Source organism: Dasypus novemcinctus, chromosome 27, assembly GCF_030445035.2.
Source record: "Dasypus novemcinctus isolate mDasNov1 chromosome 27, mDasNov1.1.hap2, whole genome shotgun sequence".
Classification (NCBI taxonomy): Eukaryota; Metazoa; Chordata; class Mammalia; order Cingulata; family Dasypodidae; genus Dasypus; species Dasypus novemcinctus.
This window is the reverse complement of record NC_080699.1, coordinates 20,010,901-20,028,370: the sequence shown is the minus strand read 5'-3', so window position 1 is coordinate 20,028,370 and position 17,470 is coordinate 20,010,901. Positions and strand designations below refer to the sequence as shown.

Sequence of the window (17,470 nt, the reverse complement as noted above, 5' to 3'; positions counted from 1 at the left end):
TCTTAGACCCAGGGATTCAAGGAGGTTGAAAGTGAAAGGCTAGAAAACAATCTTATAAGCAAACAATAACAATAAAAAGGCAGGAGTAGCTATATTAATATCAGACAAAATAGACTTTAAATGTGAAACAATTGTGAGAGACAAAGATGGATACTACATATTAGTGAAAGGGATAATCTTTCAAGAAGAACAAACAATCATAAATATTTATGCTCCAAACAAGGGCGCCTCCAAATACGTGAGGCAAACACTGGAAAAAATAATGAAAGAATAGATGCCTCTACAATTATAGTGGGGGACTTTAATACACCACTATCAACTTTGGACAGAACATCTCAAAAGAGAATCAATAAAGAAACAAAAATTTTGAACAGTATATTAGAGGAGCTGGACCTAATAGACACATACAGATCATTACACCTGAATACAGCAGGATATACATTTTTCTCAAGTTCACATTCTCCAAGATAGCCCATATGTTAAGCCACAAAGAAAGGCTCAATGAATTCAGAAAGATCGAAATCATACAAAATAATTTCTCTGACCTCCGTGGAGTGAAGCTGGAAATCTGCAAGGGCCAGAGGCCCAGATTTCACACCAGGATATGGAAATTAAACAGCACACTCCTAGAAAAACAGTGTGTCAAAGAGGAAATCTCAAAAGAAGTTAACAACTACCTTGAAACTAATGAAAATGATAACACAACATACCAAAACTTATGGGATGCAGCAAAAGCAGTACTGAGAGGGAAATTTATAGCCATAAATTAATACATCAAAAAAAGAAGAAAGAGCAAAAATTAAAGAACTAACTGCATATTTGGAGGAATTAGTAAAAAAATAACAAAGTAACCCCACAGGAAGAAGAAAGAAAGAAAGAACAAAGGTATGAGCAGAACTAAATGAAATAGAAAATAAGAAAGCACTTGAAAAGATAAACAAAACCAAGAACTGGTTCTTTGAGAAGATCAATAAAATTGACAAACCCTTAGCTAGATGAACAAAGAAAAAAAGATAAAAGATGCAAATACACAAAATAAGAAATGAGAAAGGAGATATCACCACTGACCCCACAGCAATAAAGACTATCATAAGAGGATACTTTGAAAAACTCTATTCCAACAAAAATGACAATTCAGAGGAAATGGGCAAATTCCTAGAAACACATAAGCAGCCTTTATTGATGAAAGAAGAAATTGACAATCTCAACAAACCAATCACAAGTAAAGAGATAGAAACAGTCATTAAAAACCTCCCAACTAAGAAGAGCCCTGGGCCAGATGGGTTCACAGGTGAAGTCTACAAAACATTCCAGAAAGAACTAATGCCAATCTTGCTGAAACTCTTCCAAAAAATTGAAACAGAATGACCATTGCCTAACTCACTCTATGATGCCAACATTACCCTTGTACCAAAGCCAAACAAAGACACCACAAAAAAGGAAAATTACAGACTAATTTCTCTAATGAACCTAGACACAAAATCCTCAACAAAATACTTGCTAACCATATTCAACAACACATTAAATGAATTATACACCATGACCAAGTGGGATTCATTCCAGGTATGCAAGGATGGTTCAACATAAGAAAATCAATCAATGTAATACACCATATAAACAGATTGAAGGGGAAAAAATCACATGATTATATCTATAGATGCAGAAAAAGCATTTGACAAAATACAGCACCATTTCTTGATAAAAACACTGCAAAAGATCAGAATACAAGGAAATTTTCTGAACATGATAAAGAGTATATATGAAAAACCCACAGCCAACATCGTTTACAATGGTGAAATCCTAAAATCTTTCCCTCTAAATTCAGGAACAAGACAAGCATGTCCACTATCACCTCTTCTATTTAACATTGTCTTAGAAGTACTTGCTCAAGCACTGAGGCAAGAACCAGATATAAAAGGCATTCAGATTGGAAAGGAAGAAGTCAAAATTTCATTATTTGCAGATAACATGATCCTATACACAGAAAACCCTAAGAGGTCTACAGCAAAGCTTGTAGAACTCATAGATGAATTTAGTAAAGTCGCAAGTTACAAGATCAGTGTGCAAAAATCAGTAGCATTTCTGTACACCAATAATGAGCAAGCTCAGGAGGAAATCAAGAAACAAATACTATTTACAATAGTAAATTAAAAAATCAAATACCTGGGAATAAATTTAAGTAAAGATGTTACACAGAGAACTACACAACACTGTTCAAGGAAATCAAAGAAGACCTAAATAAATGGAAGAATATTCCCTGTTCATAGATGGGAAGACTAAATATTATTAAGATGTCTATCCTACCAAAACTGATCTACACATTCAATGCAATTCCAATAAAAATCAACACAGCCTTCTTTAAGAAACTAGAAAAACTAGCTATGAAATTTATTTGGAAAGGAAAGAGGCCCTGAATAGCCAAAGGCATATTGAAAAAGAAAAACAAAATTGGAGGAATCACACTACCTGACTTCAAAATATACTACAAAGCTACAGTAGTGAAAAGAGCATGGTATTGGCACAAGGAGAGACACACAGACCTATGGAACTGAATTTAGAGTTCTGATATAGATCCTCATATATATAGTCATATAATATTCAATAAAGCCACCAAACCCTCTCAAATGGGAGAGAATGGCCTCTTCAACAAATGGTGTCTGGAGAACTGGATATCCATATGTAAAAGAATGAAAGAGGATTACCAACTTACACCTTATACAAAAATCAACTCAAGATGGATCAAAGACCTAAATATAAGAGCCAAGACCATAAAGACTTTGGAAAGCAGTGTAGGGAAGTATCTACAGGACCTAGTAATAGGAAATGGCTTCATGAACTTCACACCAAAAACACAAGCAGCAAAAGAACAAATAGATAAATGGGGCTTCCTCAAAATTAAAGCCTTCTGCACCTCAAAGAAGTTTGTCAAGAAAGTGAAAAGAGAGCCTACACAATGGGAGAAAATATTTGGTAACCATATATCTGATAGGAGACTTATAACCTGCATATACAAAGAACTCCTATATCTCGAAAATAAAAAGACAACCCATTTAAAAAATGGGGAAAAGATTTAAACAGACACTTCTCCAAAGAAGAAATACAAATGGCTAAAAAGCACATGAAAAAATGCTCAAAATCTCTAGCTATTAGGGAACTGTAAATCAAAACTACAATGAGATACCCTCTTACTACTATAAGATTGGCAGCTATGAAAAAAACAGAAGACAACAAATGCTGGAGAGGATATGGAGGAATGGGAACACTCATCCACTGCTGGTGGGAATGCAGAAGGATCCAGCCATTCTGGAGGACAGTTTGGTGGTTTCTCAAAAAACTAGCTATAAATTATACCCAGTAGAACTGAAAACAAGGGCACAAACTGATATATGCACACCAATGTTCATAGTAGCATTGTTCACTATTGCCAAAAGTTGGAATCAACCCAAATCCCCATCAACAAATGAATGGACAAATAAAATGTGGTATATACATACAATGGAATACTACTCAGCTTTAAAAAAGAATACACTACAAACACACGTGGTAATATGGATGAATCTTGAGAACCTTATGGTGAGTGAAGCAACCCAGGCGCTGAAGGACAAATACTACATGACCTCAATGATATGAAATAAGTAAACCAAGCTGCCTCAGAGAGCTAGAGACTGGATGATAGGCTTAAAGGAAATTTGGGGGGTAGAGGAAGGATGTAAACTGACACCTACATGGGTGAAATCTATGATAAGCTGGAGGTAAGTATTTGTACAAGGAAGGGATAAAATGGGGGCATAGGGTTACCTTTAGGTGGGGCTCTGCAGGCTTGAGGGGGGCTAGGGATGGGAGGATGGGTAATATTGCCCAAGAAATTGGGGGGAGGGTGGGAGAACATATGAACATAGGAGATTGTCAGATATTTGGTTGAGAGTATAAGGCTGAGAAAACTTTTTCAAAAATATAATAAGGAAGGTTACCTGTTTAAGATGCTTAAAGGGGATAATCTGACACAGGACAGGCTTCTAGGGAGTGTGTGAGTGCTCATTTTGTCATAGTGGGTTATATCATTGGATAGAGACCCATATAATGAGAGTGAAGGTATACCCACATCCTGGGGAGGACTGATGTTCTCAAATAGAGGGAATTGTATCTCTCGAGAGAAATGGTGGCTCCAATGCATTAGGGCAGTCAAGCATGTCAAGCCCTCAACACTGTTGCAAGTATCTCTGAACATGGCCCTTTAAGCAATGAAGATTGACTGTCACTGTGGGCCCTGAGGGGAGGGGGAAAGAGGTATTGAATAGATGGAATCAATGTAACTGTGTAGGCAATGGAAGTGTTCCACAAGATTACGCAAGGATGGATATAAGACATGTTAAATTACACCAAAAATGTATAGGGACTGATAGGTTAAAATGTAAATCATAATGTAAAACATAAGATAACTAAAAATTAAGAAAATTGTGTAGTCTAAAATATAAACCACAATGTAAACCCAGATGTTACCTTGTTTGAGAGCTATTGTCTCAATATCTGTACATCAGTTTCAGTAAATATAGTATGAATATGTAAAAAGATTATTGCTGTGGAAGGGAAAAGGGTTTTATGTTGGATATGTGGGAGTACTGTATATTATATATATGAATTACTGTGATCTAAAACTTTTGTGAAGACAAGCTTAATAATTAGAAAAAAAAAGAAAAAGAAAGGACGTAGACACTGAGGAAAAGATGGAAGAAGTTGCCTTGCAAATTTGTATACAGGGCAATACTTATTGCAGTGATGGAAGGCAAAACATCAAAAACAAAGCTTTTGCATTTTTAAATTTCTTGATACCTACAATTTATTTTTACCTTAATTTTTCTAAATTAATATGTATTCTATATCTAACCTTTAAACTCATCACTATATTTCATTTTACTATTAATGGAACCTGGCAATATATTGGGCTTCATTTTTTAAGAAGTTTTGGATCACAGAGAGGTTCAACAATGGCAGGGGAGGAATATTGGTGTGGGATGTTATTGACAGGTGACACATGGTTGGCAGGTTCTCCAGGGCATATAGCCAGGGTACTTAAATGTTTGGATATTTTCATAGTGGTTACAATTAAAAACAATGACTGAGGGAGTGCTGAGTTCCTAGTCAGGGAAGCACTATCACAGTCCCTAAAGGAACAGCAACAATCCCCCAAGTGCAGCGGCAAAGACCAAAAAAGAAAGAAGGTCCAACAATGAGCCCTTGATACTGATGACTATGCTTGTGAGCCTGTGCACCAGAAATAAGAAGAAGGCCTAGAGCTGCAGGGTGCCTAAGAGTTACCTCCTGAGATCCTCCGTGTTGCTCAAATATGGCCAGTCTCAAAGCCAAACTCAGCATGTAAATGCATTGCCTTCCCCCCACCGTGGGACATGATTCCCGGGGATGAGCCTCCCTGGCGCCAAGGGATTACTACCAAGTACCAGCTGATGATGTAACTAGAAAATGACCTTGAATAAAAGGGTCAACTCGGATCAGCAGAATATCTCAGTCTACATATAATACCAGGAGTTAAAAATGCTTTTTTGTTCTGAATAGAAGGGGGAAATGGAAAGGACAAATGAGTTTATATGGCTATGAGTCTCCAAAAAGAGCTGGGAGGTTATCAGAGGGGTCGCCCTTATGCACACCTCAGCAGAGTCCCAGAGACAGATAAAGTAGATACAACCCCAGGTATTGGTTCTTCTGAGGGCTACAGAGACCCACAGGTTCTATGGTCATGGCAGATGGAGTTCAGTGCCATCTCAGTTGGCCCTACTTTGGAGTTTGTGTTTCTGTGTGATGGAGCTGGACTCACATGTGATCTTTGTCCACAAGCCTCTCTTGTTACTTTTACCAGATCTGTAGTTGGCGCTGGGGTTTAGTGTATACCCAGGGGACCTGAATCTCTGAACTGACCATGTGATAGCCAGGCCCTGAGCCTGAACAGACTTGCAACTTCTACCCTCTGGTTTATTGGACTTACCCCAGCCAGCTAACAGGGAGGTGAAGAAGGTCAACCAACACACCAGGGAGCCAAAGGTGCCTACAACTGCAAACAGGAGAATTGCATCTATCATCCAAGTGGAATCTAAGCACCCTCTCAATGCAGAGGTGGAGCAGACATAACCATCCCAGGGTCCACAGAATGGAGGAAGAGTATGGATTAGAGTGGACTTACTGATATTCTATTCATGAACTATTGTGATTACTAATAGAAGAAAATGTGGCATTGGTGTGGAGAAAGTGGCCATGGTGGCTGCTGGGGATAGGGAGTGGGAGGAAGAGATGTATGTGGGGGCATTTTTGGAACTTGGAGTTGTCCTGGGTGGTGCTGCAGAGACAGTTACCAGACATTGTATGTCCTCCCATGGCCCACTGGGTGGACTGTGGGAGAGTGTGGGCTATGGTGTGGACCATTGACCATGAGGTGCAGCCGTGCTCAGAGATGTATTCACCAAGTGCAATGAATGTCTCATGATGATGGAGGAGGTTGTTGTTATGGGAGGAGGAGTGGGGGGACGGAGGTGGGGGGTATATGGGGACCTCATATTTTTTTAATGTAATGTTAAAAAAATAAGAAAGAAAAAAGAAAAGAAACAGATAGATTAAGTGGACAGACTAGAGTCTAGAAATAGACACACAATATATTTATTTAAATTCTTGCAACTCAATAATATAGATAATAAACAATCTGATTTAAAATCCAGGCAAAGGATTTGAATAGGCACTTTACCAAAGAAGATAAATGTTTGGCACAAAAAGATGTTCAACACTATTAGTCCTTTTATGGAAATGAAAGTTAAAAACCACAGTGAAACACTACTACAAATATCACTACTAAAATGATTAAAATTTAGAAGGTTGATAATACCAAGTGTTGGCAATGATGTGCAGAAACTGGAACTCTCATATATTATAGGCAAGAATACAAAATGTTTCAGCCACTTTGCAAGACAGTTTGGCAGTTAAACAGATTTATCACACAACCCAGCAATCCCACACCTAATTGTTTATCCAAGAGAAATGAAAATATATGTCCCACCAAAACCAGTTATGCAAGGATTGTAGCAACTTTGTTCATAATTGCCCCAAACTGGAGACAATCCATATCTCCAACACTGGTAAATAGATAAATTGTAGTACTCTGTACAATGGGATAGTAATACTGACACATACAACAATGTGGGTGAATCTCAAAAAGCATTATGGTAAGCAAAATAATCCAAATACAAAAGGTAGAATATTTTATGATTCCATATATCAGACAATCTGGAAAAGGCAAAACTATGGAGAGGAAAATCCGATCAGTGATTGCCAGGGACTAGGGGTGGTGGAAAGGATTGGCTGAAAAAGTGGGGTTTCATTCTATGTAAATTATGCCGCAATAAAAAATTCATCAAAAGTTTGTAGGATGTTGTATATATGAATTTTGGTGATCTAAGACTCTTCTGAAGCTGACATTATGTTGGGATTCACTTTACGGGAAGTTTTGGATCACAGAGTGGTTCAACAATGGCAGCGGAGGAATACTGATATGGGATGTTATTGACAGGATATATATGGTTGACAGGGAGTTATACAGGGCATATGCCCAGGGTATATGGTAATGTCTATATATACTCATAGTGGAAACAATTAAAAACAACAGCTGGGGGGGTACTGGGCTCCTGGCCGGGGGGTCACTGTTGTGGGCCCTGGGAGAGCAGCGGCAATCCTCCAGGTGCAACGGCAAGAACCAGGAAGGAAGGAGGGCCCAACAGTGGGCTCTTGATACTAATGGCTACACTTTTGAGCCTATGCACCTGCAATAAGAACAAGGCCTAGAGTAGCATTGTGCCTGGGGGTTTCCTCCTGACAGCCTTCATGTTACTCAAATGTGGCCACTCTCACAGCCAAACTCAGCGTCTAGATGTGATGCATTCCCCCCAGCGTGGGACACGACACCCGGGGATGAGCCTCCCTGGCACCGAGGGATCACTACCACATACCAGCTGAAGAAGCAACTAGAAAATGACCTTGAATTAAAGATTCAATGCGGAACAGCAGAATATACCTGTCTACATATAATAACATGACTTCGGGAAGCGGTTTGACCTAATGTAAGGGGGAAATGGAAAGGAGAAATGAGATTATAAGGCTGTGAGTCTCTAAAAAAGAGTCTGGAGGTTGTCAGAAGGAATACCCCTATGTACAACTGAACAGAGTCTAAGAGACAGATAAGGTAGATACAACCCCAGGTATTGGTTCTTTTGAGGGATAAAGAGACCCACGGGTTCTATGGTCATGGCAGAAGGGGTTCACTGCCATGACAGATGGCCCTTCTTTGGAGCTGGTGTTTCTGCGTGATGGAAATGGACTCAGAGGGGATCTCTTTTCACAAGACTTGCATGCTACTTTATTGGAATTGTAGTTGGTGCTGGGTTTAAGATATATGTAGGGGATTTGAATCTCTGGACTGATAATACGACACCCAGGCCCAGAGCCTCAACAGACTTCAGCTCCTACACTTTGACTTATTGGACTTACTCCACTCAGCTAACATGGAGTTGAAGAAGGTCAACCACCACAACATGGAGCCTAGAGTGTCTACAACTAGAAGCGGGAAGAGTGCATCCAGTACCCATGTGCAATCTAAGCCCTCACTTGACATAGGTGTGCAATGGACACAACCAATCCAATGTCCACAGAGAAAATGTGGAATGGGTGTGGGAACGGTAGCCATGGGGGCTGCTGGGTGTGGGGAACGGGAGGAAGAGATGAGATGTGGAGGCATTTTCGGGACGTGGAGTTGTCCTGGATAGTGCTTCACGGACAATTACGGGACACTGTAGATCCCCCCAGGGCCCACTGGATGGAACGTGAGAGAGTCTGGGCTATGATGTGGACCATTGACTATGGGGTGCAGTGATGCTCAGAGATGAACTTACCAGGTGCAATGGATGTATCACGATGATGGGAGAGAGTGTTGCTGTGGGGGGAGTGGGGGGCGGGGGCGGTGGGGTTGAATGGGACCTCATATATTTTTTTTAATGTAATTTAAAAAAATAATAATAAATAAATATTAAAAAAAAAAAGTTTGTAGGATGCAGCTAAATCAGTGCTTAGAGGAAGATTTATAAGCTTAAATAGTTTTCTTTCAGAATCTAAAACCAAAGTATGTCACTAGGACAGGGTGTTAATAATAAGGTGGTGTATAGGGGAAAAAAAACATCTGAAGCAAGTTATGGACCATAGTTAACAGTAACATTGTAACATTCTTACATCAGCTATAGCAGAGGTACCATATCAATGTTAAGTGTCAACAATGGGGGGGATTGGGAATTGGGAATATTGCATATTTTAGTGTTAGAAAATGTTATATGTCACAGAAACAACCATATTTTCCTGTAAGTTATACAGTTTACATGGTCAAGTGTCTAGACAGAGAGAGGCTTTTAAATAGCTTGAATGTTATATAGCTACATACTTCAAAGGGATATAAATGTAGCCTTGTTGACATAGATATGTTTTCTGGGTAGATAAAGGCCTATATAGTAGCTAACAAAATATTAAACTTCCCTCCTGGGGAACTCCTGCTACATTCTCAAATAGCATGTCCAAAAGCTACGGAATAGATAAGCCTTGACTAATAAAGGAAAATAGGCTAATAAGCCAAGACCTTGATCTTAATGATCACTTAAGAACCTTATTCCTATAATAATGAAACTAGGCCTAACTATAATTAGTGCCTAAGAGTTGCCTCCTGAACAACCTCTCTTTTACTCAAATGTGGCCTCTCTCTAAACCAAATTCTGCAAATAAACTCACTACCTTCCCTCAATGTGGGGCATGAAGCCAGGGATGAGCCTCCCTGGCACCAAGGGATTATTACCATTCACTAATCAGCTAAGCATTTGAAGAAAGATCTTGATCAAAGTGGGGGGAATATTAAATAAAATGGAGTTTTTATGGCAAAGAGATTTAAAAGTAAGTCAGGAGGTCATTTCAGAAATTATGCTTAGGCAGGTCTCAGCCAGACACTACAAAATGCTACAGACAACAAAGCCACAAACAAAAGTGCTCCTGAGGGCCCTAGGGATGTCCAGACATCATAGGTAAGCCACTTGGCCACACAATATCAACATCCCCTTGGAGCACTCTATCTGGGAATATATGAAAAGCTATTTCTGTAATATAACATAGTTATACTTGGGTTATAATCCTTTACTCATGATTCTTCTACATCTATTACTTGAAACTTCAATTTTCAATTTACTTTTTAAGTTTCTATCTCAGAGACTTAAAGCTTTTGGATTGTCCATATGTGAGTGGAGCCCTGAAACCCAGCAGATATGCAGCCAACTCCTACTCTCCAGTTTTTTCGGCCTGCCCGGGACAATTAACAAAATGGTAATGATGGACCAGGCTCAGCCCAACAGGAAGGAGTATCTTCAACTGCAAGCAAAACAATTCCATTCCTCTGCCCCATAATATCTTAAGTCCTTTCTCAGCCTTAAGTAGTCAGAGTGGACATTGTCTCAAATACCACAAGATTGAGGAATGAACAAAAATAAGGGTGGAGTGTAAATGCTGACTAAAGTAGATTAATTGCTATTGTAGTTGTTATCTTGTATTAACTTAGTAGCATGTAACACAGATATAAAAAATAAATTTTAAAAGTAAATATTATAGGATACAGCTAAATCAGTGCTTGGAGGGAGATTTACAGGCTTAAATACTTATAATGGAAAAGAAAAAAGGTTTAAAATCAATAATACAAGATTCCATTTTAAGAAACCAAACAGCAAAAAGCAAAATAAACTCAACCTAAGTACAAGAAAGGAAATATAGATAAGAGGAGATGTCAGTAAAATAAAAAACAATAGAAAAAATTACAAGGTCAAAATTGAGTACTTTGAAAAAATAAATAAAATCGATAACTTTTGGCAAGATTGGTCTAGAGAAAATAAGAGAAAATGTAATTATTGATATTAGGAATGAAAGAGACAATATCACTAAAGATAACAGTAAAATAATAGAAAGGGAATATTATAAAAACTTCAACAATAAATGTAACAATTCAGATGAAATGGATAAATTCTTCAAAAGCACAAATTACCGTACTGACACAAGAAGAAATAGAAAATCTGAACATCCCTATATGTATTAACAAAATCGAATACCTTCCCACAAGGAAAAGTCCAGGTCCAAATGGTTTTATTGATGAATTCTATAAACAAAAAGGAAGAAAAAAACATCCCCATTACCCAACTCCTTCAGGAAAACTGAAGAGGTAACACTTCCAACAAGTTTATAAGGCCTACATAACTCTGATACCAAAACCAAAGACATTACATGAAAGCTATAGCCCTATACCCTTCGTTAACATATATGCAATCTCTATTCATTAGAAAATGAACTCCAGAAACTTTTGAAAAGGGTAATATTATCAATATTAAGTAGAGTTTATCCCAGGAATGCAGTGAGGGCTTAATATTTGGAAACCAATCAGTACAATTTATCATATCAACTGAATAAAAATCATATGATCATCCAAATATATCTAATTATATCAAGTGCAGAAAAAGCACTTATAATTCAATACACATTTGTGATTAAATAAATATATATATCCTTAGCACACAAGAAATAAAAGGGAGCTTCCTAAACCTGATAAAGAATATCTCTGAAAAAGCTAATCTATCATCATACTTAATGGTGAATTACTTTTCCCCAAGAATGGGAAAAAGCACAGACGTCTGCTCTTACCACTTCTATTCAACATTGTAACAGAGGTCTTAGGCAATGCAATAAGGCAATAATAAAGAACAAAAAGTCATATGGATTAGAAAGGAGTAAGTTAAACTATTTGCAGGTGATATGACTTCATATGTAGAAAATATTAATCTGCAAAAAAAAACTAGAATTAATAAGTGAATTTAGCAAGGCCACAGGATACAAAGTCAATGTACAAAAATGAATCATATTTCTATATACTAACAACAAATAATTTGAAAATTAAAAATCTAAAATAATATGTATAATAGCATCAAAAATACTTTGGGATAAACTTAACAAAATGTATAAAACTTCAACTCTGAAAACTATAAAATAGCCCTGAAGATCCAAATAAAAGGAGAAATATACAGTGCCTAAGAATTGGAAAACTCAGTATTATTAGAAGTCAATTCTTCCATGCTATTCCAAACAAGCTTTAAAAAAATTAACAAACTGATTCTAAAATTTATATACAAATACAAAGGACCTAAAAAGCCCATCAATCTTTAAAAAGAACAGATTTGAAGGACTAACATTACCTGTTACCAAGAGAAATAGACCCACACTAATACAGTCAATTTAATTTTTGACCAAGGTGCCAAAGCAATTCAAAGGAGGAAGGAAAGCGTTTTCAACAAATGGTGCTAGAACAACTCCTATTAAAATTTGAAATAAACAAAAACCTTGACCCATACCAGACAACATCATGAAAATCTTCTTAAAAATTAATTTTTAATATTTCATAGACCTAAATAAGAGCTAAAAATCTATACAACTTCTAACAAAAAACATAGGGGAGTAGCTTCGTGACCTTGGAGTAGCAAAGATTTCTTAGGCAGGACCTAGAAAGCACTAGCCATGAACAAAGAGTTGATGAAAGTGAATTTTATCACATTTTAAATTTCTGTTCATCGTAAGACCCATTAAGAAAGTGAAAAGACAAACCATGGACTAGGACTAAACACCCCTATTCTGGGAATAAACATTGACAATACATACCTGACAAAACTGTGTCCTGAATATATGAACAACTCCTATAAATCTATAGTAAAAAGTCAAACAACCCAACAGGAAATGGGAAAAGACTTCAATAGTCACTTGACAAGGAAGGATACACTAGTAGCCAATAAGCACTTGAAAAAGAGCTCAAAACCATAGTCTGCAGAAAAATGTAAATAAATACCACAGTGAAATGCCACTGCACCTTCATCAAAATGGCTAAAATTAAAAAGACGAATAACGCCCCATGTTGTGAGGACGTGGAGCAACAGGAATGCTCATCACTTACTGGTGGGAGTAGAAAATGTACAACCACTTTGTAAATGAGTCTGGCAAGTTCTCATTAAGTTAAGTGTAGACCTACCCTGTGGCCCAGTCAGTCTACTGCTAGGTTTTACTTAGAAGAAATGAAAACATACACACACAAAAAGACTTCCATAGGAATGTTCAGAAACACTTTATTCATAATATCCCCAAGCCAGGGCACCCCAAATGCCTAACAGGAGAATGGATAAACAAATTATAATATATCTATAACTGAAACTACTCATCAATAAAAATAAACAAACTACTGGTACACACAACACGAGTAACCTCAAAAACATTATGCTGAGTAAAACAATCTGAAACAATAGAGCCCAATAAAATTTCATTCGTATGAAGTTCTAGAACTGACAAAACTAATCAATGGTGAGAGAAAGCAGAATAGTAGTTGTTTTGGTTGGGGCGGGGAGGATGGGATTGACTGGGAAGGGCATGAGAAACCTTTCTGAGGGATGGAAATGTTTGAAATCTTGATAGGGTCATGGATTATAGGGTATATGCAATTATCAAAACCCACTGAACTGTACACTTAAGACTGTGCCTTTTGATATATGTATGTTATACTTCAGTTAGGGAAAAAAGACAAGTTTTGAGAAGTAAATTAAAAAAAGAATCATTGAACTTCCTTAACAATACAAGTTCAGTAATTAGACAAAAGAGAAAGGGGAAGGGAGGGATAACGATACTAACATATGATAATATGCTTTACATACGTTTTCTCATTTAATTCCCACAACAACCCATTTCTCAGATATAGTAGGAAAGACATGCTTTAATAAATCCTCCCCACATCTCTAGGAAGCACTTTAAATATGGAAGTCCCCTTATAAATTCAACATACCAAAGTATTCTTTTCTTGCTTTTTAATTTCAGGCAATAAGTGGTAGAAGTTTTCTTAATTCTACTATCATCACTAACAAATTTCAGCTATAGAAAAAATACCTATTGCCATTTTCGTTTTAGCAAAACTTATAAAATAGGTATTGGGCTCTATGACCACAATTCTTAAAGCATCTTGACTCCAGGTAACTCATATTTCTAGACTCTCTGCTCCTTATAATGTAAGCTGGTAGCCAAAAAGCATAATTTGCCTTAATATTTTACCTCGTGCCTACTGCTAAAATGAAGCTAGCGCAATTTCCCTCTGAGTTCCCTGCATAAACAGCAGATAGTTTTTAAAGAGTTACAGGTGTAAGAAAGGGTAAGATGATCCTTACCACGTCCAACACAGCATGGACAAAGAGATCCAGGTAGACAGTGGTGGCCGCAGCCCAGTTGTGAACTGGCCTCACTTCCTTGTGATATTTCTGTAATAGCTGCTTGGTGAGATGATGGAGAGCAGAATTCCTGGGATGAGGCATATCTGTGGCTAGGATTCCTGGAAAGGAAAACTATCACTATAAGGATGAAAGTAAAAGGAACTTAGCATCTTTAGGAAATTTTAGACTGTTCAGGATTTTGTGGCTGTCAGTAGAATATGTTTTCAGCTCACCCCAATTGGAATAAGTTTATAGCCAACTAGTGGGGTCCTTTGGCAGACACTTATTCAAAGTAGGCCTATGAGCCCAATAGAAAAACCTCATTTTTTTCTTAACCTTTGTTTTAAAATAATTTCAAATGTATAGAATGGTTTTAAGAATAATGTAAAACCCAAGAATTTGCTGTATCATTCTATCTATCCAACTATCAATCTACATTCACTTGTTTTTAAGTAAAAATTTACTGAACTACATCCATACCCATTTGTTTACCTATTTTCTCTGCTTTCCCACTATAAAGACAGAGTTGCACAAATGCCTCCAAGACCATCGGGCCTGCAAAGCCTAAAATTTTTACAATCTGGCCCTTTGCAGAAAAAGCTTACCAAATCCTTGAATTACAAAATTCCCTTCTCCTATGTTTTAACTTCATATTTTCAAATATCCCAAGATAGCCACAAGACTTCCTAATATTATTAAATTCCCACAAAACTCCATTCTCACAATTCATACATGTGACCAGAAGGTTTTTCTCTATGTATGAGATGCTAAATAAAACAATGCACGATCCCTAAATAATCTAAATAGTAATTTCCACAGGGGCTGGCATATTGTCTTTTTTAAACTCTTTATTAAATTTCAGCCTTATAGGAGAATTGCAAAAAAATAATGTAAACCCCATACAGAGAAGTCCAACATACCGCCCCACACACATACACACAGATGCCTGGGTCCACCAATTTTAACATTCTGCCACCTATGCTGTATCATTCTATCATTTATCTTTCTATTTTAGGAAGTTCAATATTGATATAAAGCTTACCTTTCTGTATTCCAATTTTTTCTTCTGTTTCAATAGTAGCCTTTTGAGCCTTTTCTCCTCCATCCTTAGATCCTATCCAGTAGCATGTATTACACTTAATTGTCATTATCACTTTAGTTTCTCCCTTTTTTAAAATTGTGGAAACTTATAATCAACGTAAGTCTTCCCATCCCAACCCCTCCCAAGCACACGGTTCTATGGGATGAATCACATTCACAGTGCTGCAGTCCCGGCCCCACCATCCATCACCACACCTTTCCCTTCTCCCTAAACCGAAACGCACACTCATTTTGTATTAACTCCCCATTGTCTCTGGCCCCACCCTGGTAACCTGTACTCCACTTTCTGTCTCCATGAGTTTGCATAGTCTCTGATATTTTCTTTGTGGTTACCATGGGGCTTAAATTTAACATCCTAAATCTATAACAATCTCATATGCTTTGATACCAACTTAACTTCAATAGCATACACAAACTATGTTCCTATATCCCTCCATCCCCTCCACCTCCATGTAGTTCTTGTCACAAACTACATATTTATACATAATGAGTCCAAATCCATTGATTTATCACCACACTTCATGCATTTGCCTTTTAGGTCTGTAGGAAGTAAAACGTGGAATTATTACACAAATCAAAAATACAATAGTACTGGTACTTATATTTATCCACGTCATCATTTCTCTGGAAATCTACCTCTTCATGCAGCTCCAGTCAATTGTCTAGTGTCCTTTTCTTCGAACTTGCAGAATTCCCTGCAGCTTGATATGTTATGAATTCCAAAAATAGATATTGGATTATGTTTGTAATCTCCCCCCAGCATTTTTCTTATAGGACTGTTTCAGTGGTGATGAGTTTCCTCAGCCTCTGTTCATCTGGAAATGTCTTAATTCCTTGATCGTTTTTAAAAGAGTTTTGCTGGATACAGAATTCTTAGTTGGCAGTTTTCTGCTCTCAGCACTTTCATGCCTTCCCACTGTCCTCTCACCTCCATGGTTTCTGATGAGAAGTTGGCAAACAATCTTATTGAGGCACCCCTGTATGTGACAGGCTGCCCCTCTCCCCTGGCCTCCAGAATTCTCCATCTTGGCACATGACAGCCCAACTACAACATGGCACTGGTCTACCTGGGTCCATCCTGTCTAGAACCTACTGAGCATCCCAGATGTGCATCTTCACGCCCATCATTAAATCTCAGACGTCTCCAGCCATTGCTTCTCTAAATATGTTCTCTGATCCTTTCGCTCTCTTCTCCTTCTGGGAGTCCCTCGCCGTGTGATTGGTAAGCCTGCTGATCTCCCACAGGTTCCTTGGGCTCGCTGCACTCTGCTTCCTTCTTCACCCTGCTGCTGCTCAGACTGACTGATTTCGGTTGTCTTCTCTTCAGGCTCACTGATTCTTCTTCTGCCGAGCTTCAATGTACTGCTGAACCCCTCTAGGGAATTTTTTATTTCTTTTACTGGGGTCTTCAGCTCTTTTTTAGTTTCTTTTCATAATTTCCACCTCTCTCGTGGTACCTATCATTTTCCTCATTTCCTTTAGTTATTTGTCCATGTTTTCCTTAGGCTCTTTGAGCATTTTTAAGACCATTTTTAAAAAGCATTTTTCTGGAATGTCACAGGTCTGATCCTCCTCCTTGATGGTTTCTAGTGTTTTAATACTCTCCTTTGCGTGGGCCATCACTTCCTGTTTCTTTGCATGTTTTGTAATCTTTAGTTGAAACCTGGGTGTTTTGATATTTTGGTGAATTATCCTTGGAATTTTTAACTCTGAAGCATCTGTTCCTTAAGCTTGTATCTAGCTAGTGTTATGACAGAACTTTCTTTGAATGCTCAGAGCTAAAGAAATCTCATTTTAAAGATAAATAAATCAACACCCATCTCCAAGGAGGCAGACTGTACCTATAATTCCCTTTTGGCAGCAAGCATGCATCTTGGAGACAGGATCCTTTCTTTATTCCTCTATCACTCACTCCCTCCTGGCACACAGAAGAAGCCCACCTACATATTTGGCAAAAACTTAACTTCTGCTTCGCTTTTCACTTTTGATTTTTCCATTTGTAATTCAACAATTAA

At 37.7% G+C, this 17,470-nt stretch overlaps 1 protein-coding gene across 1 annotated transcript in view; it reads right to left on the bottom strand.

Annotated features, from left to right (window-relative positions):
* Positions 1-17,073, bottom strand: part of HTR3B (5-hydroxytryptamine receptor 3B) — a 46,453-nt gene extending 29,380 nt beyond the window's left edge. Inside the window, exons 1-2 of the mRNA XM_058289052.1 lie at positions 16,092-17,073; positions 14,313-14,473 (exon numbers count right to left, since the gene is read on the bottom strand). Coding sequence (XP_058145035.1) covers positions 14,313-14,456 — 144 coding nt within the window. The 5' untranslated portion in view covers positions 14,457-14,473; positions 16,092-17,073. The remainder of the gene's footprint in view (positions 1-14,312; positions 14,474-16,091) is intronic.
* Positions 17,074-17,470: the final 397 nt, after the last annotated feature.